Source organism: Anser cygnoides, chromosome 5 (genome assembly GCF_040182565.1).
Source record: "Anser cygnoides isolate HZ-2024a breed goose chromosome 5, Taihu_goose_T2T_genome, whole genome shotgun sequence".
NCBI classification, from domain to species: domain Eukaryota; kingdom Metazoa; phylum Chordata; class Aves; order Anseriformes; family Anatidae; genus Anser; species Anser cygnoides.
In genome coordinates, this window is record NC_089877.1 from 3181092 (window position 1) to 3203410 (window position 22319).

The 22319-nt window shown below is 37.4% G+C and overlaps 1 protein-coding gene across 4 annotated transcripts in view; it reads left to right on the top strand.

Moving 5' to 3' along the window:
* The window catches only part of DENND5A (DENN domain containing 5A), a 65064-nt gene that overhangs the window by 37020 nt on the left and 5725 nt on the right, over positions 1-22319 (top strand). For 2 of the 4 annotated variants that reach the window (XM_048070145.2, XM_048070147.2), the window contains 14 exons: positions 350-500; positions 1129-1222; positions 4171-4302; positions 5515-5667; positions 6421-6525; positions 8795-8879; positions 10321-10405; positions 11424-11552; positions 15440-15561; positions 17526-17671; positions 18126-18244; positions 19396-19577; positions 20636-20718; positions 21975-22098. In XM_048070145.2, the coding sequence (XP_047926102.1) occupies positions 350-500; positions 1129-1222; positions 4171-4302; positions 5515-5667; positions 6421-6525; positions 8795-8879; positions 10321-10405; positions 11424-11552; positions 15440-15561; positions 17526-17671; positions 18126-18244; positions 19396-19577; positions 20636-20718; positions 21975-22098 (1710 nt within the window). The remainder of the gene's footprint in view (positions 1-349; positions 501-1128; positions 1223-4170; positions 4303-5514; positions 5668-6420; positions 6526-8794; positions 8880-10320; positions 10406-11423; positions 11553-15439; positions 15562-17525; positions 17672-18125; positions 18245-19395; positions 19578-20635; positions 20719-21974; positions 22099-22319) is intronic. The other 2 variants (XM_048070149.2, XM_048070150.2) reach the window with 1 other exon arrangement.

Below are 22319 nucleotides of genomic sequence, written 5' to 3' on the forward strand. Positions count from 1 at the left end.
AGAGGAAGAGACCAAAAATCTGAGGTATAGAGCTTCAGTGAGCAAGCTAAATGTTATATAGGAAGCTGCGATGAAATTCACATAATGAGTAATTGATGTTAACTGTTTTTCTGTATGTGTTGATGTGTAGAAAAAAGTTTGAGCTGAAGAAGATAAGCATTTTTCTCCTTAATGCACTCTTTGTTTGATGCTTAATACACTCTTGTACTAATGTGCCTGTTGAGGTCAATAAGAAACTTTTGCCTCCTCTTAAATTTGAGATCTGCTTTTAGCTGTGGATATGTGATTATACATTAATGTCTGATTAAGATAGGTGTTTAAAAAAAAATCACCTTTCTTACTATTTCAGAGAAATCAATTGAATTAAGACTGGCAAAAATAGATCACACTGCAGTCCATCCACACCTGCTGGACATGAAAATTGGACAAGGAAAGTATGAACTCGGATTTTTTCCCAAGCTTCAGTCTGATGTCCTGTCTACTGGACCAGCAAGCAACAAGTAAGCAAGCTAGGACAACAGGTGCTGGATCTCGGTTGGAGCTGTAAGAATAGTACTAAAGCAGAGATACCGCTTTAGTATCAAAAAACAAATTTGAAAATAATTCAGTGTTTTCTTTCTTCAAAACGAGAGTAATTCAGAAGAGTGATATATATGGGTTGTATATGGTAGTTTGTGTTCTGTTTTTATTATCTGGAATTCTAGAAAGAAGAAATTTACCTAAGGAGCCCTGTTATTATTGAAGTACTCCTGAGTTACATTGAACTGCTGCTGATATAAAAAGCAGATCTCCTTATTGGTTCTTAGTTAAGAGCTAGCATATGTTTTAGGGTATCTTCTTATTAAAAACTTGAAGAAAGAGGAAAAAGGTGTAAATCGTAACTGGATATCCTAAAAGAATGGAAAAATACAAAACAAGCGTACGTGATCTAATTTTCTGAGTTCCTCTGGTTGCCCAAGACTGGCTGCTTGTACAGAGATTCTTTGTGTGTATTTGCAGCTGCGCTTTGTCTGGCAGAATTGATGTTGACATATTCAATATGCAATGAGATAGAAACTTATTTTTCCCCCATTACTACTCCTGTTCACCTGGTTCTTGACAGTTGCTGAGTAAGTCCTCTGTCTGTAGGTGGACAAAGAGAAATGCTCCTGCACAGTGGAGGCGGAAGGACAGACAAAAGCAACACACGGAGCACCTGCGTCTTGACAATGATCAGCGAGAGGTGAAAACTGTTAAACTCTAGAGATCTGATATTTATTTATTTATTGCTTGAGTAGTGAATGGTCTGTAACATTTATGGAATGTCTGTAGTTACTTGCAGTCCATCTCTGCTCTCCCTTATTTGTACAAATGAAGTTCTCTGTCCTTAGGAGACCAAAATAACTTGGTTTGTGAATTGGTTTTAACCTTGGTTAGGTTTGTCTGCCTATTTTTAGTCTAAAGCATTAGTTCTTTCATGTGATCTTACAGTGTGTCTTGCATTCAGAATGTTTCCCTGTTAAAAATCTTTTTCCTGACTCTGAGCCTGTCGAAGAAGTCATTCACTATGAGAGGGTGGGCCAATGCGATGTTATTGCAGTGTTGCTCTGGAGATCTCTTGCTAGCTTCACTTGGATGTAGTGCATTTATAGAACACAGACCAGCACTGTGTAGAGATACTAGTTGGGTTTTGGAGCAGCATAGCTGTACTGGTAGGACAGAACTCTGATGCTGAACTGAAAATTTCTCTCACCTGTGCCTCTACAGCTGACATGGTTGTTTTGTGTTGTTTTTTTTTTTGTGGTCAAGGCATTTTGAAAGATCTGGGTGATTTGGACTCTTCAGTACAGTTTCTGATTCATACAGTCAGTAAATGTTACGCTGAATGTTGGTATAAGAGTAATTCTGAAAATAATCTGGTTTAAAACATCAGAATTGATTTGTTCTTAGTAATCCTGAAGCTTTACTTTGCTTAACTGTATGTTCTCCACAGAAGACAGTATTGTCTTGCCCTGTTAAATATTTTCAGAAAAGCTTCGCTTGGAATTTTAATGTAATCTTGCATCTGTTAGGATAGTGTTGTCAAGATGAAATATATTTCTTAGTTCAGTTCCATCTTTTATGGTAGTGATGCGTTTAATTGCCTTTCCAGTGTACTTATTTCCAGAACATTATTGTTGGTTTGTGAAGTGAATTGAAGTGTTGTGTCATCCATAACCACGCAACAGAAAAGTGTCTGCATATACTAAGAAGCTACAAGTAATTTCTCGCTTTGACATGCTTCACGTGCTCAGATAATTCAGAAGTGTTTTTTACTTAGAAGTCACAGAAGTGAATAAGAGTTGATTTATAATCTCATTACTGCTTTTAAAAATTACGATGTAATTTTATGAAATATCAATTAGGTAATTACAAAGACAAAAATCTACCTCTAGCCTCTGTTTATTTTTTTTTCGACTTTGTTTGCTTTTAACTGTATCTTCACTAGTTGGTTATCCTATAGGATTTATTCTGTCACAAGGCAAATGATTTCTGAGGAATAAAAATTGCAAATACATGTTCAAATGAGAGTACCAACTGCCAGATTTATCTGTGCTGCTGCTATTTGTGCAGGGCTTTATGCTGTACCTTGTTGATTACATAGTACTGTTTGGATGCTGACCCCTTTCCCAGGTGACTCAGACTTTCCTATTAAGTCTGAAAGAAAGGGGAGGGAGCCCTTTGAGATGAATGCTGCATCAGGCTAAGCAGGAGGCAGTGGTTTGAAAATGTGATGTTGTGAGTTTTAGAAAAATTGAAGCTTTGGGACAGTCAACAAAAATCTGTGACATTGAGGCTTAGTGGCTTCTAAATTGCAGGTATTTGTGCACAGTGGAGGTCAGAGTTTACACCAATCCAATGATTAAACATCATCTTTTTCTTTTTTCCTTTCAGCTTCATTACTTATTTGCTTTTATGTTGATTGTTTGGGAGTTCTGCATTGTATTATGTCTTCACTCTTCTCCTTTTCTGTTTTGCATGCTTGCTTTTATTACTTCATGTATACTTACGCTTTCACTTTACATGGTCTGTTTGACTTTTTGCTACCAACTTGTCCTGCCAGCAGCTGGACTTTTCCATGCCAGAGCTTCAGTTGCAGTTATGTTTAGGCTGGGACCAGCATGATTGGCCCTCTATAAAATCTGTGTCAGAACATTATCTGGTATGTTAAATGCACAATATGACTGTAATCATAGTTCTGGATAAAGATGCATAGTTTATATCATAGTTCTTTAGTGCAAGGCTGCTGGAAAAGATGTGTTTTTTCCTCTTTGGAAAGATTACCTCTTGTTTGATAATTCTGTCTGTAAGGTATTAATAAGTTACTATAGTAACATTAATATTACCATATTAATGTTAATACGTTATAAGAGTAATAAGTTACTTATGAATCTGAAATATGTACTAATTTTGAGCTTTAGCTCCTGTACTAATTTATTGCTTATTCACAGCTAGCTATGCTCCAACCAATCTGTGCTCACATGGTTTTCAAAACATTTGTCAAATTGTCTCTGGGGTGAAAACAGTGACAACTACTTGATGGTAGTAATAGGAGCAGAATAGCTTTCAAATAAGGTCCAGGAGATCATTTTGCTCTAAAATGTAGATGATTCAGAGCTGAAAGCTGTCAGTAACATTTTGCAGCTGCTTCCTGAAAGACAATGGAGGCTGGGCAAGAAACAAGAAACTTGCAGAAATGATTATGGGTCTCAGATGTTGCCAAGGTCCAGGGTCGAGTTTTTATGCAGTCCATATGCAGACCACAGGCTGCCATTTGAAGTCTTGGTCTAGGTAACTCATACACACTTGCATTTTATATTGAAAAAAATAGCAAGACTATTCTCAGTTTTTGAGGGATTAACTAAATCTATGCATCTAAGTATCCTTGTCATTTTGTACTGATTTTTTGTTATTTAGTAATGTGTGTTCTAATATTAGCTAAATAATGTAAATGGGGATTTGATCTTCAGTGAAATAATACATTAACAGTCCATGCCCAATATTATGCTGGATATAAAGAGGGGACTCTTTTGAAAGAGATTGTGGTCCTTTCTTCCTCGTTGCATTGAGAGCTGTTGGTAAAGATACCTTTACCTCTTTTCTCTTGGCAAATTAGTCTTACTTGCGTTTTTATTTTCTGTTCCAATACAGAAGTATATCCAAGAAGCCAGGAATCTGGGCAGCACTATTCGGCAGCCCAAGCTATCTAACCTCTCTCCATCAGTAATTGCACAAACAAACTGGAAGTTTGTAGAAGGATTGTTGAAGGAATGCCGAAATAAGGTAATTCAGAGAATATTTCTGTTCTCTTGTACTTCGTATTCATCCTTTGTGGACCGTGTTGTAGCCAATACATGTGAACCCCTGCTCTTCTGCCCTGTGTCTCTGCTTTATCTATATAACCCGCTTCTTTGCATAATAGTAAGAAATTCATGAAGAGAGAACGTATTCAGAAATTCTTCCAGGAGTAGAAATTTTATCATGTGATCTTATAATAGATGAAAAATGATAGACGGAATATTTTGATGGGTCTTCTTCATACTGCTGCCTATATCTATTTTAGCATATTTCATTTATCACTGAGACTATACTATTTCAACAAGAGAGAATATTCCAAAATAGGAATTTGTCATGAAAACACAGAGCTGTGTTGCAGGGTCTTGCTGCTTGGCCACTAATTTGTCAAATTGTGGCTTGCTCTTCTGTTTATTCAGATTAGCATGCGGAGGTTTATATGTGCCCATTTGCAAGGCCCTTGTTAGAAAGATGGAGGGGGCTGTAAAGCAATCAAACCCGGTGCAGCCGTGACTTGTAAAAACAAGGATAAAAGAAATGCAGTCCTGCTCAGGTTTCAGAGATATTATGTATGCTCAGTTATTCTGCCAAATCGTTGCTATTCTGTCCTTCCTTGTTTGTTCTTCCTTGTTTGTTCTTTCCAGGAGAAGCAGTTTCTCTGGAAGTTTCTCTGCTTCTCCTAGAAAGAGTCCAGCAGAGGGCCACAAAGATGGTACAGGGGCCGGGAGCATCTTCCCTATGAGGAAAGGCTGAGAGACCTGGATCTGTTCAGCCTTGAGAAGAAAAGACTGAGAGGGGATCTTATTAACGTTTACGAATATCTTAAGTGGGGGAGACAGAGGGATTTGGCCAGCCTCTTTTCAGTGGTTTGTGGGGACAGGACAAGGGGCAATGGCCACAAAATGGAGCCCAGGAAGTTCCGCACCAACATGCGAAAGAACTTCTTCATGGCGAGGGTGATGGAGCATTAGGACAGGCTGCCCAGGGAGGTTGTGGGGTCTCCTTCTCTGGAGATATTCAAGGCCTGTCTGGACACCTACCTGGGCAGCCTGCTCTAGGGATCCTGCTTTGGCAGGGGGTTGGACCCGATGATCTCTTGAGGTCCCTTCCAACCCCTATAGTTCTGATTCTGCAAAAAGTCTGAATGATCTTAGAAGTCCGTGTGGAAAGAACTAACTCTTTTGCTTTGTCCTTTTTAAGACCAAGAGGATGTTGGTTGAAAAAATGGGGCGAGAAGCTGTGGAGCTGGGTCATGGTGAAGTGAATATCACAGGTGTAGAAGAGAATACCCTGATAGCCAGTCTGTGTGACCTCTTAGAAAGGATATGGAGCCATGGTCTGCAAGTCAAACAGGTGAGGAGCAGATATTCCTGCATGTTACAGAGCATACTTCCATAAAGTCACATTTTGCTATTCTTCCTTCTGCTTTCAGAGGATACCTAGTGTGTGCACATAGATGTGTTAAATACTTGCACACAACCCCCAGCATTTTTTATGTCAGTTAATGCCTCCCTGTCTGTCTCCACTTTTTGCTCTGGGGTGGGTGCAAATGCACACACAGATTTGTTCCACAGATTACTTTTTGAACACTTTCTTTCCATTTAACCAAGGTTTTTGTGTTTGTTTTTCTGTTTTGTTTTTTAATAGAATGGTAAATAAGTCTTTGATTTTTTTTAATATTTCTGTTATTTAAATTGCACAGGGTTTAATGCAGTGTATGTTAAATGTGGTGTCAGTGGAATATGGTATGGGGAATTTTTTTCATGAAGGGTAATTTAATTTTTAAAAGTAAAACCCTTGCTATTTTGTTTCTTTCAGAATTATGTAGGGATAGTTAAGTGTTGCTTGTGGGAATAGGTGGAGTTTTAAGGTTTTTATTCTTCCCTCATTTGTGCAAAAGAATAACAAGGAAACTGAGGATTGTAACTTTTTTTAAAGAATCTGCAGAATAAATGTATGTAATCCAAACAACTGTAATTCAGTATCTGTCCCCAGCACTCAAACACCAGTGTTTAAATCTGCTCTCCTTCAAACTTTATAGCAGTAGTTTCTCTATGTGAAGATTTATCATGTGATTCTCTCCCTTCCCTCTTGTATATCACTTAGGATAGAAGCTGTACTGCTTTCGTCTTAGAAGACAGAGCATCAGTATATTCTGCTTCAACTCAGATTTGGGCCTTTCAGACCACCAGACGGCCAACCCTACATAAGGTTAATGCTTTGGATTGATTGCAGATGTTGGCAAACAGTGCTGAATGGTGGAATAAATAGAGTGGTGGAATATAATAGAGGCCTGATGGAGGAAGTACTGTGCATCTAATACTATGATCCACAGTAAAACTGCACTACTAATTCTCTGTGTACTCTGGCCTTTATTAAATATGCAAAAGCCTGCTGTTTTATACATCGATTTTATTTTATTTTTCAATAATGAGCCAAGGAAGACTCTACTTTCTCAATTGACCGTAGTAATGAATATGGTTTTCCTTCCACCAGTCCTTGCTTTTACCTGTTTCTTGCTGATGAGCCCTGATAGTCCAACATTAGCTGACCTACCAATTCTTCCACATGCAAAGTGAATCTGCACCTTCCTTTGCCCAAAGCAATGCAGGCGAGTTGTAGAATGTAGGGTCTGATGACCACAGTAGTCTGAACTTTCAGAAGGCCTTTGTTGTTCCCTTGCCTGTCTCGCTGCTTTCTTCAGGCTGTCGTCTTTTCCCTTTTAGAAATAGTTTGTGTCCTCATTGCTACTTGAAGTTAGAGCAGAGTAACATGATGGTAAAGGAAGTGGGCAGATATCTACTGCATGAGTTCTTACATTCATCGTGATCGTTGGCATATATTTGCTGCAAGATTCTTTGTTTGCTGCTATCTGTGATCTTTTGCAGTTTTCCTTGCCATGGCAGCAAGATGCTGAACACTAGACAGTGCATGTGTGTGTATGTTTATTCAGAGAAATACTGTTTTCAATGTAACCATTCCCCGGTTGATGTTTTCATGTTCTCTTTTTATGTTTTTGTAAGACTCACAATTTTGGCTTCCCATGTTGGATCTGTCAGATATTGAGGCATTGGGCTTTTCTGAAATTTTTTTAGTACCTTCACCACAAATTATTTTCAATAAGTTTCTCAACACAGATATAAAAGACACTTTGTGCTTTGTCTTCTGGAGGCAAGCTGTTTCATTTGGTATAGATACGATGTCTTGGAATGAGCCATCATGACTGTTAGTGAGCTATAGAATTGATTAGAGATGTTTAAATATATTTTTTAAAATTTTTTGACTTCCAGAGTTGAACCATAATTACTGCACTTCAGGAAGGTATTTACATGATTTTAGATGTGACATCAATAGTACTGAATTGACAGCTCTTGCTTTACAGTCATGGTTTCTTTCTGCACGAAGTTGTAACTAAAAGTCTGGCTTTATAATATGACTGGTCTTACGAAATGTGGAATTGCTAGATTTTTACTGGGATTTCCAGTTAATGTAATAATTTAGGAAGATAATAGGTAATAGTAATTAATTTTCATTGTAAATCATTCCAATTAATGTGCTGGAGAGACCCTACTCAATTAATGCTGCCTTCTGTGGCTTTGCTAGTCTTTGATTTATCATGCAGAATATTTTAAGATGAAACCAAGAATCTTTTAATTTGCCAATGAAATATTTCCTGCCTTCTTTTTTCAAGTCACCTGAGGTTTAAGAAAGAAACATAATGAGTGAGATGCACCTTTTTAACATTATCTGACAGATTAATCTTGACCTAAATAGTGTATCCCAAACTTAACTTTAAAGTTGTTTCTATAATGTGTAGAACTAGAGTATTCTTGCTGATAAGCTTTTGTTGTCCTACTTGTGTTTTGATTTGTTTTTACCTTACCGTGTTTGTAATTATCCAGGTCCTTTACCTGATGAAATTGATGGAAATCTTTTGAGTTCCTGCAAATTGACAGCATGCATCTATAGCCCTGAATTACCCTGAAGGGAACAGATACGCAAGACTTGGTCTGGGTGTGAGATGGTTTACCCAGGCTGGTTCTGTGCATCTTGCCAGCTCGCTGCTGGAGAGGCAGGGAGGGAAATGCGTAGGAAAGATGACAGTCTCAGTCTGAGAACTTTGCTTATGCATAATGTTTTACAAGGAATTTAAATGTTTTCTTGTCAAGTTGATGAACAATCATGTTGATGAAGCTTGGCTGACTTTTCCAGATTACTGGAATCATTAGATTGTAGTAGTTTTTGACTTTGCTTTATTTTCTCATCCTCTTTACAGCTCCCGAGCAACTGAAACTTGTCTCTTTTTTTTTTTTTTTAAATAAACGACTTTGTAGGAGAAACATATTTGAAACAAGGTTGTTGTTGTTGTTATGGCTGATACATTCTATGATGATTTAAGCCTTTTTATTCAGCTCATAGTAATATATCTTCTGAATTGGGATCCTGTATTTTGTAGTAACTAATATATTTTTAATTCTAGGGAAAGTCTGCTTTGTGGTCTCATCTGCTACATTACCTTGAAAACAGACAGAGAAGAACTACATCAGGCAGCTTCAGTACCTCAGGTAAGATTAGCTTCTACTGGAAGATGATGAACATACAAACAAAACAGCTGAGTAAAAGCTGCCTGCTGATTTGCACCATGTAAAGATTGTTTCCTTGGAAGTAGCCCTTCATAAAATATAATCAAATTGAGTATTCGATTTGCTATGGAATTAATATGGACCTGATTTATTGTCTCAATATGTTTTGTGGAAAATTAACTTGTTTGTGATTGCAGTAGTCAGATACCAGAAATATCTGATGTTTCAAAGACAGACTTTAAAATGGGTTTGCTCCAACATAAAATCTTCCTTATAACCTATAGTCATATGGCTTCATGACTGACAAAGCCTACCAAGTCATAGATGGGGCTGGGGGAATGCATGTAAGCACACAAAATTGTGTTGTACATCCTGAAATTTACATTGTTTCTTTAAAAAAATAAAAATAAAAAGAGGGAGGGAGGGCAGCCAAACAGTAGTCTTAACTGTTTTTTAAAAAAGTCATTTAAAAATGCAAAAATCACTTAAGAAATGCATTGTAATTTTTGACATAGCAAATGTTGTAGTAAAAGTAATATTGCACATAAGATCCATTGATAATGTTTTCAAAATTATTAATGTAATTTTTAAATGCTACTTTTTGTGTCAGATGGGTATATATATGATATAATTTTGTAGACAGAACATTGTTTTGTTTGTTTGTTTGTTTTTAAATTGTATTTAAGTTGCTATAAGCAAATTGCTTAGCATGACTAAAACTTACAAGGCCTTGTACATGTTAAAGTCTCCTGAATGTCACTTGGTCCTATGCACAGGGCTTTTTGCATATCAGATGGAAGATTGTGCCTGTCTTAGGCTTTCTGACTTGGGACTCAGGGCAGGGGACTGTATTTAATATATGATTTGATTCTAGAGTGAAATTTGAAAGATAAGAGTAATAATGTTGCTTAAATTGCAAATTAAGACTGTTGATGTTACAGGAGTGTGTGGAGTGGTAGACTAGTTGAACGTATGGTTGTGGTGTACAGAGTAAAATGTTGAACACTGTTTTCTAATGTCAGTTTGACCATGAAATAAAATAGGGTAGATTTTAGAAAATAATACTTGATTAGTATATGTCTTAAGCCATTTGATGTCATACCAATTTCAGCTGAATTTAAGCTCATTAATATATTAATGCTCACTGTGTGCTGATCTGCATAACCATCTGTGTAGCGTATCATATTTTCATGTCATTGGAAATGGAAATATGCCACAATATCTTTGCAAAGCTATGACTCACCAAAACAGCAAGAGTGCAGTAGGGTTCATTACTTGTATGAGTCTTTTAAAATAAATAAAATAAAAATTTAATCACCCCTTTCTACATGCAAGTTGGTGTTAATTTACCTTCTTCTTATGTTGATTTTTAAAATCTTTAGATGGTTTTCACTAACAGAAAATTCTGTTCTTCTGGATCTAGGAATACTTCTTGATTCAGAAAGGAGAAAGTCAGATACCAGTCCAGCCATGTCACCTCTTAGAATCTCTCTCGTCCAGGATATGAGGTGAGTTTGAATTATTAAAACCAACACACCAAAAACCCCATGAGACTTGCTTGCATATTTATTTTTGTGTAGAACGTGTACCATACAGGATGCATGCATTTCATACACCAAGAGGGGAATGTGGGGAGGGAACTTGCTGAACCATTTTAAAGTATATAGTGCAACCTTTTCACTGACTTTTACAGAAACATATTTCATACTCAGGAGATTTTACATTGTCACAGCTACTAGTTTATAGAAATACACTGATGCAATTTTCATCTTTTTGTAATATTTTGTATTGTTTTATTTCCACAGAAGTGTGGGTGTAGCGTATGTATTTTCCTAGTCATTTCCAAGTTGAGCTAAGTGTTGCTTTTCAGTGAAGAAAGCAGTGTAAAGAACTTGTTTAATATACGCAATGATTTTGTCTAACATAGTTTTAGTAGTGCAAATAAACAACTATAACTGTAACTTCTGCTAGATGCCCTTTCTTCAGTACATAAAAACAAAAAATGCAGAACTTAAAATCCCTTCAAAATGAATTTATTCTTTCCTCCTTTCTCCTTCCCAAAATCTATTTTTTTCAGTACGAAGGAGTGAATTGAGGATTTTCAAGGGTCATGCTTGTCCTTTCAGAGCATACCGTTTGCATCTTGTACATTAGAAAAGCTACTATTGAGCACTGAAAATATAGTATGTAAAAAATAGTATGTAATTTTCCAAAGTACTCAGCCATAAATATTGCAGAATAGTTCCAGAATGCTTCTTAAATCATGTGAAGCAATGGGCCTGCTTTAGAATTTTATAAAAGGGTACTGCGTTGCAGATTCTTCTTTTTCAGGCTCCTATTTTTTTTCCAGCTAGATATGCAAGGAATTTAGCTAGTGTTGAATATTAAGGTGACCATGTCTCTTTTTCCAGTAGTTTGTGTGATATTTTGCATTTGTGGCAAAATCCCTTCTTCAGCCTAGCTTGGTTTGAAAGAGCTATCATGCTTTGAAAATAATGTGCGGTGTCTTTTGTTTTGTTCTTTCAGGCATATCCAGAACATCAGTGAGATCAAAACAGATGTTGGCAAGGCCAGAGCCTGGGTTCGTCTCTCTATGGAAAAGAAGTTGCTGTCTAGGCATCTAAAGCAGTTGCTTTCAGATCATGAACTCACAAAGTAAGATGGTTTATCTTGGGCAAAGCTTTTAATAATTAACCTTGTTTAGTTGTTTGACTTAAAAACAACAACAACAACAAAATCTATTCTTTCATTTGCTTAGTATTATGCAAAAAGAATGAAATAAACTAGCCTTCCAACCGTGTCTCTGTACCTGTGTATGAGCTAGTTCAGAATCACAGAATGTCTGAGCTTGGAAGTGACCTTCAGAGATCATCTAGTCCAACTCTCCTGCTCAAGCAGAGTCACCTAGAGCATGTTACACACGAAAAATAGTTATGTTGTGTTATGATGATTTACTTCTGGGGTTCTTCAGATACAGAATCAGTTCTGTCAGCAGTAGACTTTCTTCAGTTTTGAGTTGAGAATTTTGTCAATTGCTAGGGATTAAATCAAATAGGTTTTATGTCCAAACTCAACTACTTTGAGTTAAGCTTTTTATCTCAGTGCCCTCTCTGTAACTATTTTGTTTTCCTTAGATTTTCTGTTTTCACAGGCAAAGTGCACCTTAGATCCTAGTTGCAGTTCTGTCACAGTATGAAGAGTGTAGAGTTAGATCCAGCTGTTCTTCTGTGGTTCTGGTTAGTATGACTCAGAATGTGACTGTTCCTTAGCTTCTCAATTCTGTTTCCACATCTGAGACGTTTGTTGATTACATTCTCCTAGCCTCTTCTGGTGCAATGTAAAATAATGTAGATACAATCAGCTTCTGGTGTGCTTCAGGAGAGTGGATGAATAGTGTACACCATGAAGGTGGCTAGGAAGGCTGTGTTGATCAGTTCTTGCATCTCAATGTGGGGTAATAAGCTTAAGATGAGATCTGGTAATACCTTCTGAAATCTTCCATCTAAATCTGCCAGAGCATGGCTGTCCACATTTCTAAATCAAGCTGTCTCACAGGTTCATTTCTCTTCTTGTACACAGTGAAGTCTTTGCATTTATATCCTGCTTAAGAACATGAAGTGAATTGGTTTCATAATAGTCAAATATCTGCTATGATGATCCATTTTTTGTTTCTATTACTTCTAACCATTTCAAAATGCACAACTTTCAATTCTTATGATTATATATGAAATCATACAAAATTTGTGGAAAGGCCCAAGCATTAAGACCCAAAACGCTATTTAAAGAGCATTTGATGCTGTATAGGAAGAAAATAAGAGAAGTATCTGATGTACAGAGTTTGGGGTGGGGTGGGGAATGGAGTTTGAGAGAGTTCCAAATTCTGCTGGCTTAAACTCTGTCAAATCTGTGCTAGCGCTTCTTAAATATGCATATTTGAAAGGCAAAAAGGGAAATGCTCAACACAAGGGCCTATTTTCTTACAATGGCAATGTCCAGAGCACATGCACTTTGTATTATCTTTGTAAATATAAATATTTTTTTAAACAATTGCACAAACCAAAGTACAGGCCATATTTAATACAAATTACGTAATTTCAGGAATACCAGTCTGAGGTTTATTTAGTATAGCCTGTTGAGTTTAAAAAAAAAAAAAAAAAAAAGTATTGCTAAGAAGTTTGGGCATACTGTCTATTGTGTGGAAATCATGGGTTCTTGTGTTTGTCCAATCAAACTTTTTTTAGTAGCAAGTGTAAAGCTAGTAATTAGCTTTAATTGAAGACTTCTTTCTGGAGACAACCTAACCTATGCTGTCTCTTCTTCCTCTTCCTTTACTTTTCTCCTACCAAGACCACCATGCCACAAACGTCTTTGCCCAGAACCTTGACTGCTAACTTTTTGAGGTTTACCTTGTGTTGAATTATGCTGGACTTTCTGATAAAGCTGTAGCCTTCCTCTTTTCTTTCCAACAGTGTGCAAGGAAAAGCTGAAGGACACAGTGAGGACAAGTAGTAAAGCTTCCTCTGTCTCTAAATTAAGTGAATTAACAGTCTATTTCAGGTTGAATTTGGCAGTGCTCACCCCATGCAAAACAAACGTTGAGGGGGGGAGGGGAAAAAACTCTCAACACTAGCTAATGCACTGTTCATCTATCAGACAGATTGTGGTTCTCCAGCACAGAGTGAGGAAACAGCAAAAGTATGTTTAGAATGAAAGTGACAAGCAAAGGAGCAACTTGCATAGAGATTATACTGATTCTTTGTAATCCTGTGTCCTTTGCGCTGTGTATTTAGTTATCCAACTTAAGGGTGTTCTAGATGGTTTGGATTAAAAAATCCATTTTTTGTTTTTAGAGGAAGCAGTGCCAAGTTCAGGAAGGTGTTAAGAGTATGCAACTTCTGTCATTTTGCATTTACCATGATAGAGGGTTGTTCTGTTTTGAATCAACTAGTTGCTAGTTATTTTATTTAACTAATTCTCTTCATTTGGCATTTGCTAAAAATTAGAGGAGAAATAAAACAGGTTTCTTTCTAGTTTGTGGAGGGACTAGAGTTAGAGAACAGAAGGAAATCATTTAGTTTCATTCTGAGACCTTATGTGCACAAGTAAACTGAGAAATCTTGTATTTTGGAAAGACAGGATAGCACGTACCATTGTGGATAGGCTAAGTACGTGCTTCAGGTTGTTCAAACAAAACACAGACATGGTGACCCATGAGACATTTTTGGACTTGCTAACCCTCGTGGCTATAGGCAGGCTATGATGATATAAGACTCAGTATCTTTACTTCCACTGAATATTTCTCTAGTGTTACTGTTTTTTAAGTGAGAATGTGTTTGCGCACATGAGTTAGTTATATTGATTCATTTTGCGGACTTCTGGCTTGTAAACTACTTGCTGACTTTTTTGTAATTGATATCTGAAATTGAGGAGAGTTGTCAGGATGCCCTCTTGGCAGGAACAACTATCCATTGCTCTGTCAGTATTTCTAATACCTAATTCATGCATTCGTGATGTTTTGAGTATTTCCTCTAGTCGCAGTCAGATTTTGATGCATCTTGGCATGCTCTTTTATGATAATTCACCAATACTAGTATTATTTATTGGTTGCATAATTAACCAAAATGGTGGTGGTATCTATGTGCAAGTGAGAAACTTTAAGAGTATTTTCCAGTCAAAATTTTTGCTTGAAATGTATTGTAAAATCTCATCAAGGTTTCACAGTTGCGGGTCTTGCAGTGTTAATTTTCTTAATGTGCTTGAGTAATGTGTATAAGATTATTTCCCTTTAGAGTACGTTTTTCTGCATAGAATCTCCACTAGGGAGGGAAGGCTACTGAGCTACATATTTTCATATTTCCACGTAAAACAAGTTGCAGTTTTGTCTGGTGCTACAGTCCTTGTAAAGAATTTTCAACCCAGGAGAAGGGGAAGAGCAGGAGTTTACGTCACCTCTACGTGCATGTGAATTTGGTTATCTCAGGAGCTGTGTGCTGTAAATACTGAAGCTATTTCCTAGCTTAACATGTGGGTTCCTGAAGACTCTGGGATATCACTTATAACCTAATACAAGTAGATAACCTCAGTGCTTGTCCTAGTATCCTTTGAAAAGAGCCTTCCAACTGTCCAGTGTTGTGTGTACTGAATGACAGTCCCCTGACACCATCTGCTAAGAACTAGGTTGTGAGGACTCTTTTTACTGCAGTTCTAGTCTTTCACGTTGCCAAAAAAGGTCCGAGTTTTTTTTCCTGAGGAAGTACAAAAGTCCTTCTTCCTTTTTTGAGGAATTAGACCGAAAGACCACCTTAAACCTTGCTTTCAAGTGACGGAAAGTGGTGTGAAATATTGGACTGATGCACTTGGAAACTTCAGACTTAGTGTCTACATATCTTGGCACATTAAATACTGTTGGCTCCACTAGCATCACTTGTCGTTTGTAATTGCTTGCACATTCTTCATAGTTTACCTAATAAATACGCATAATAAAAAACATTTCACTGAAAGCATCTTGTTACTATGACAGATTATTTGTTTTACTTTGTCAGAAAACTCTACAAGCGTTACGCATTCCTCCGCTGTGATGACGAGAAAGAACAATTCTTATATCATCTCCTGTCATTCAATGCTGTTGATTACTTTTGCTTTACCAATGTTTTCACAACAATCTGTAAGTATTTACTTCCCCTGGAACTCTGATCTCCAGATCTGGTTGAGTACTTATCCAAATTTCTAAACAATTCTGAGCAATGTTCTTTTGTGTAGCTGTTCTGCTTTCTTTCTGGTATCCATCTGTGTATGCTGTATCACTGTTTCTATAATCTTCTCTGGTGGGTAGTAGTGTTCTCCCCATGTGTCACTAAAGACATTTGTTTCTAACTTGGTAAGATACAGGCAGCTTTAATCCTTTTAGATGTGGAAAAGTACTCAATAGAAAATTTTGTGGTGGATTTGTGTGCACCATACAAAAAGCAGTGTGGACTATACATTTTCAAGGTAAGAATATTAGCTCGTTGCATAGTAGGAATTAAAAAAGAAAACAAAATACCTTTCCCCTTTTCATCCTCAGCCTAGCTTGCCACATGCTTGTCTCTGAGTTTGGGATAACTAGTCAAATGCCTGCTGAGGGCTGCACCAGAACTCTGCAATGCATTCAAGTGCTTTTTTTTCTTTTTCTTTTTTTTAAAGACTTCCTGTAGATTTTTTTTTAGCTGTTATTGCTGACACTTTAATGTATTACAGAGTTCTCATGCACTTTTTGCATGCCTGCTGTCACAGGACTTCACTGGTAAGGTATAAGAAAAGACTTCAGCAGCGCTGAAATTGGGGTTGGAGGTAGGTGAAGGGATCCTTCTAGTCCCATGATAAGAGCTATCCTTGCTGTTATGATTCCTATTTTTGTGTCTTAAAGACAAAGCAAACAGAGATCTAAGTGAAATACTTCTTGGACTTGTGGACAAGATCTGGACGAGGTTCAGGTCTGGTCGGCTGGATGCTGTTGTCAATTTAAGACTATAAGCACAGAAAATAAAAAGGGAAGCATTTTAATTCATTCTTAAATGTCACAAGCATCAAGCTTCTAAGAAAATCCAACTACCGAATGCTTTCTTGAGGGAACTGACAGCTGAGGAGATGTTGAGGGAGAGATGTGTTAAATACCTTAGCTGAAAAGTACTAATTGTAACCCATTTATGAATGATAAAGAAAGGTAAGTTGCCAAGAAACACAATGACCACTTAGATAATTGGATTTTGTTATAGAAGTAGTTTGGTTAATAGATGGCCATGTATGAGATGCTAGATGATGGAAGAACATATGTATTTCCATCTGCCTTCTGAGTCAAAGAAGGGGCTTTAATTCAGGTGGTATATTGAATTAGGCACTGGTAGACCAGGGGACCAGAAAACATTTGAGAATGCATGTGGTGCCAGTTAAAGGGGAGGAAAAAGTCCTTTATTCTTCTTAAAATCAAACGTCTTAGCATAATTAAGACCAGCATGGTACAGAAGAACTTGCAGTATTGTTATGTATTTTCACTGAAAGTGTTTAGCCACTGTAATGAATACTCCTGCAAGCAAGCCGTGCAAATAAAGGCTTTGGTTACTAGCCGAGCGGGAATTAGTGTTCTGTAGTGTGTATGTATGCACACACAAAAGCAGGCAGTTTGTATTTGAGCACTGAGTTGCATGCTGAGCTACAACCTAGTCCTGGATACACGGATACTGTCCTTACTTCCTTGTCACTAAGCTGGGGACAAATAACTATCTTCATCATACGTTTTGAGACTGGAAAATGAAAAATGATTGTATCCATATGGAGACATTGTCCAACCCGTGTTTCTTCTGTCATTTGATGGTATTTTGCTATCAGCTGTACTTATTAATGACTTATTAATGTGTACACTTCCTGATTGTCAGTAAGTGTTTAGTAAGCAAGTGCTGGTATGGTTAAATAGGAACTCTTACGTTTGTGTGTTGAGTGTGGTGTTTTTTTGTGGTTTTTTTTTTTTTACATTTCATGGTAGTGCAGGATTGTTACGGATTACTAGTATATCTTTTTCTCTTCTGTTCATTAAAAAGATTACATTATTATCCTTTGTCACTTCTGAAGTGTTATTTCTTCTTGTGTTTGCAGTGATACCATACCATATATTGATTGTTCCTAGCAAGAAACTTGGTGGTTCAATGTTTACAGCCAATCCTTGGATTTGTATCTCAGGAGAACTGGGTGAAACAGGAGTCCTGCAGATTCCCAGGAACATACTAGAAATGACTTTTGAGGTTTGTATCAATTGAGACAAGAATAGTTCAGGTGTTTTTTCATTCAGTTCTAAATTCTCCCCTTGCAGTACCATCTTGTAGTACATTTCATATCTGTGGTCTTTGTGGTTACTCACAAATACTCCTGTGTCTGTACATTACCAAGTTTAATCCATATTTAATACTATGCACAGCAAAATCACTGACAAATCCTTAGTGCATTGACAAATATGACTTACGAAAAATAAAATGTCTTGCTCTCTCTGTTGATCAAAACAGTATTAAGAAAAAAAAACCACAAAGCAACAACAAACAAAAACAAATAAAGCAACCTACCCCTATAAAGCCCAGAATGGGTCATTCAGTCAGAAGAAGAGCACCACACTTCTGATGACCTGTGTCAGCATTTTCTCCAAGAGTTTACTTGTCCTCTCTCCTGCTGTTTACACTGACCAATTCTTTGTTTAATTTGCAGTGCCAGAACCTGGGAAAACTGACCACAGTGCAAATAGGACATGATAACTCAGGGCTGTATGCCAAATGGCTAGTTGAATATGTTATGGTCAGAAATGAAATAACAGGGCATACTTACAAGTAAGTATCATCCTGACATTTCGTGTTGGGTAAGTAGAATTTATGCAGGAAGCCAGCATAAGAGGGCTTGTTTACTTAGAAAGGTCTTACCTCCTGGGACTCTGTCTACAGATGCTGCTACCTGAAGGCACAGAAAGGTCATTTGGCTTCTGGCATTAAATAAGTCATGATTCTTACAAAATTAAACAGTTTTCAGTTTGCAAATGCTCACGTCTACCTTCCAAATATTGGTGGAGAAGATGAGTTCCCTGTTACACATCTTTAAAAGAATCTGCCTTGAGCCCCAGGCAGAAACAGCAAGTTAGCTTGCTGCTTACCAAACATGGGTGATGTTTTATTATTACGGCTGAGTGCTCTGTTAGAGAAGTTTGAACACAAGCTTGAATACAAGGGCTAATGAGTGTTAGAAACCTGTATTTGCACGGTGAAAGTAAAGGAACAAGATTTACAGTAGGAATTAATTTGTGTTAAGTACAGCATGGTTTAATGCCTTCTCCTTTGTTGAGAGAAACTTTTGTACTCATGTTGATGAGAAACTGGTGGGTAAGTCCACTCAGTTATTTATGCAAGCTTACTTGAAATTAAATGAAGAGGCGAGATGCTATTTTCGGATGCTATTCAGTTTTCTGACTGAGCTAGTTAAACTGACACCAGCATTGGTTCACAGAAAGTGGTGATGAGCAAATGAACACGTATTTTCTAGTACCCAACTTAATATCCCACTTTCAATGTAAGTGTTGGTGTTTTGGTATTTAAGTAATTTATTTAATGGTGTTTTTTGTGTGCGTTGACTCACCAGCTATGTAAAGTATTCAATGAAAGTGTAGCTCATTGTGGGTCTTTCCCTTCTACGTTTCTTCTCTCTACAGCCCTCAAATCATGCACTACGTGTAGGACACAAGGCAAAATCTGCCAGTTGCTTTGTAGATTGTCTAGTGTGACATTTAAGGCAAACCTGGAGCTGAAAAGCTGTTTTGCTCCCTCTGCTGGCAAAACCCACATCCAAGAATTTGTTCATTAGTTAGAGTGAAGTATTTCTAATAAATATAGTAGCAGAATTTGGATTTTTTGCAACTGCAGTTGAAAGTCTTTAGCATGGAATTGAATCTGGGTTGAAAGACGTGATCCAAATATCTGCTTTATGTTCTCAGGTTTCCCTGTGGAAGGTGGCTTGGAAAGGGAATGGATGATGGCAGCTTAGAAAGGATCCTGGTGGGAGAGTTGCTGACTTCCAACACTGAGGTTGATGAGCGGCAGTGTCGAACCCCTCCTTTGCAGCAGTCACCAAGCATGATCAGAAGATTTGTCACTATATCACCAAACAATAAGCCAAGTGAGTGGTGGGGATTGTCTTATAAGGTTTTACATCATTATTTGTGGAAAGCTGCTTGCAAACAGCAACTGGAGATCTTCCTGTATTTTAAAATCTGTCCTAGTTTCAGTTAGGACAGAGTTAATTTTCCTCCTAGTAGCTGGTAGGATGCTATGTTTTGGATTAGGATGAGAAGAGTGCTGATAACATGCTGATGTTTTAATTGTTGCAGAGCAGTGCATAGCATCCTACCTACATAGCATCCTACCAACTACTAGGAGGAAAATTAACTCTGTCCTAACTGAAACTAGAACAAAATCACAGCTTGGAGAGGACCTGTGAAGCTCACTTAGCTGGATTCTGAGCAGGGAGTTGAGCTAACTTCTGAGTTAGAACAGGTTGCTTACGTTTGTATCTGCTCAAATTCTGAAAGTCTCCAAAGGTAGAAGGAAGATGTCTCTGGGCTTCTGCTCCAGTGCTTAGCTATCCTACTATTTTTTTTTGGTTTTCTTGTCCTTCCTTTGTGAAATGAGTACTGTGGAAGAAGACAGAAATTTGTTGTCCTGTCCTTCATAGATGAAAATGCCTGCTAGTGGTTTCTGTTCATGGATGTTAGTTTTCTATTGAGATCACTGTTCTATGATTATCCTATTCCTGATAAGTCAAGTGGTTATTGTGCTCCCAAGCATCCTTGGGTTTACAGGAAACTATCACAGGATGTATTTCCAAGATGCCCGGATTCGGTGGTCATAATCGAGGAATATATCCTTTTCTTATCTTTGGGCCTGGGTCTGCAAAATCGTGTAATTATGTAAATACCCTTTCTATCTGTTGTTCTGTTGAAACATCACAGTTATAACTTTGATAGGAAAACCAAACCATCTCCAATTCTACCTCCTCCACAGTTACTAAAAATAGACTTGGATTTCTATTGCCAATAGTCCATCACCTTTTCACTAACAGCATAAATTATATTGGTTTGTATGCCTTTTCTCTTTTGTGATATGCCTTATCCCTCATGCACAGGTACAATTTTTAAAGCATTTACAAAGTGATTGGAAGTATTTTGTATTTTTCAGAGTTAAATACTGGTCAGATACAAGAAGCTATTGGTGAAGCTGTCAATGGTATTGTCAAGCATTTCCACAAGCCAGAGAAAGAGGTGAGGACTTATGTTGTCTGTGTAGTGGCACTCCTGTCTTAAAACTCACATTAGTAAGTGTTGGAGAATACATAACAGAAAAGTTTGAACTTGAAGGAACAGCCATTTGTGTCTGAAAATTCCTTAAGTAGAGCAAAAATGAGATATGGAGACTAAGTCATTGAAATAGTAAATTGTCAAGTACCTCCTTTTTGCTGCTAACTGGAGCATTCAGTTAGATTTAAATCTCATGTTGTGGTATTTCAAATTGTGAGCGAAATTCTGCCCAAGATTCTAGCTGTACCACTTTCAGCAATGTTGCTTCCTGTTCAGTTTGTTCTGGATTAACTGCTGTTTTATCTTCATTGAATAGTAATAAGGGGTTTTTATGTCTGTTTTGCACTATCTTGGCCACTTTTAATATGAAAACCAATAGACTGTTTAAAAACAAACAAAGACCAAAGCAAAGCAGAAATGTTCTCAAAGACTCAGTTACAATTCTGAGTTATATATATAATCACCTTAGCTGGCACAGCAGTTGTTTCCTGAAACAAGCTTAAGAAGTGTGCCTTTGTCCAAGTGTCGAAGTCCAGCCTTTGTGAGAAAGAGTGGTATGGAGCAGTGCTGTCTACTATATGGATATCCCTTGAAAGTCAATAGTTTTATTTTTTTACCAATTGGTCTTCCCATTCTTTCTGCGCCTACCTTTCCTAAATTCAGGTAGCATGGCAATTTCATATTCAGTCTAATTCTGATTGCTGAGCATACTTAACACAGTAATCCCAAGTGGTCATGCATTGGTTTTGCAGAACAGAATTTACCCCAGTCATCTAAAGAAGAATTGTTATTCTTTCCCTAATTTTTACATTGCAAAAATTGCATTGTGTTGTTTTTCTTGAAAGTCTGAGGTACTTGCTACAGTGGATCTGTGAACATAATTACTTCATAAAATAAGGAAAACATTAGCTTACTGTGCAGTGGTCATTATCGTAGGTAAAACCTGCTCACAATCTTGATCTTGAACTTTTTGTGGCTTCATTTGATGATGGCGAGGCCCAGAGATTGCTTTCTTCAGCCTCATTCTTAAGGATATCAACAAATTTTTGAATGCTAAGGACTTAACAGAAGTGGGTCATCCTCTCTGGGGTCACTGACTGGCATATACTGTAACTCTGGGCATCTGTTTATTTAAAACCTGGTTTAATAAATACATATGATACTTTTTGTGTCTTAACTGCCAAACTGAGATAAATGCTTGTGCTTTGTGTGTTTGGCAGAGAGGTAGTCTGACGCTCTTGCTGTGTGGAGAAAGTGGACTTGTTTCAGCTCTTGAACAAGTGTTTCAGCATGGATTTAAATCACCCAGGCTCTTCAAAAATGTCTTTATTTGGGACTTTTTAGGTAAGTGTGATGAAAACATAACAGAGCCTGTTTGTGTCTTTGAAACATATCCATCTGTGTTCCTTATCATTGCCACTGTGTCTCAGCTGGTGTGAACAAAATACTTGTCAGAGGCATCTCAGCAGCTGAAATGCTTTAAGAGCTCTTATGTCCTCATATTGTTGAAAGAAAAGAGCATCTGTCATGTGCCAGAGTTGACACTGTACTTGCACGGTAATTGG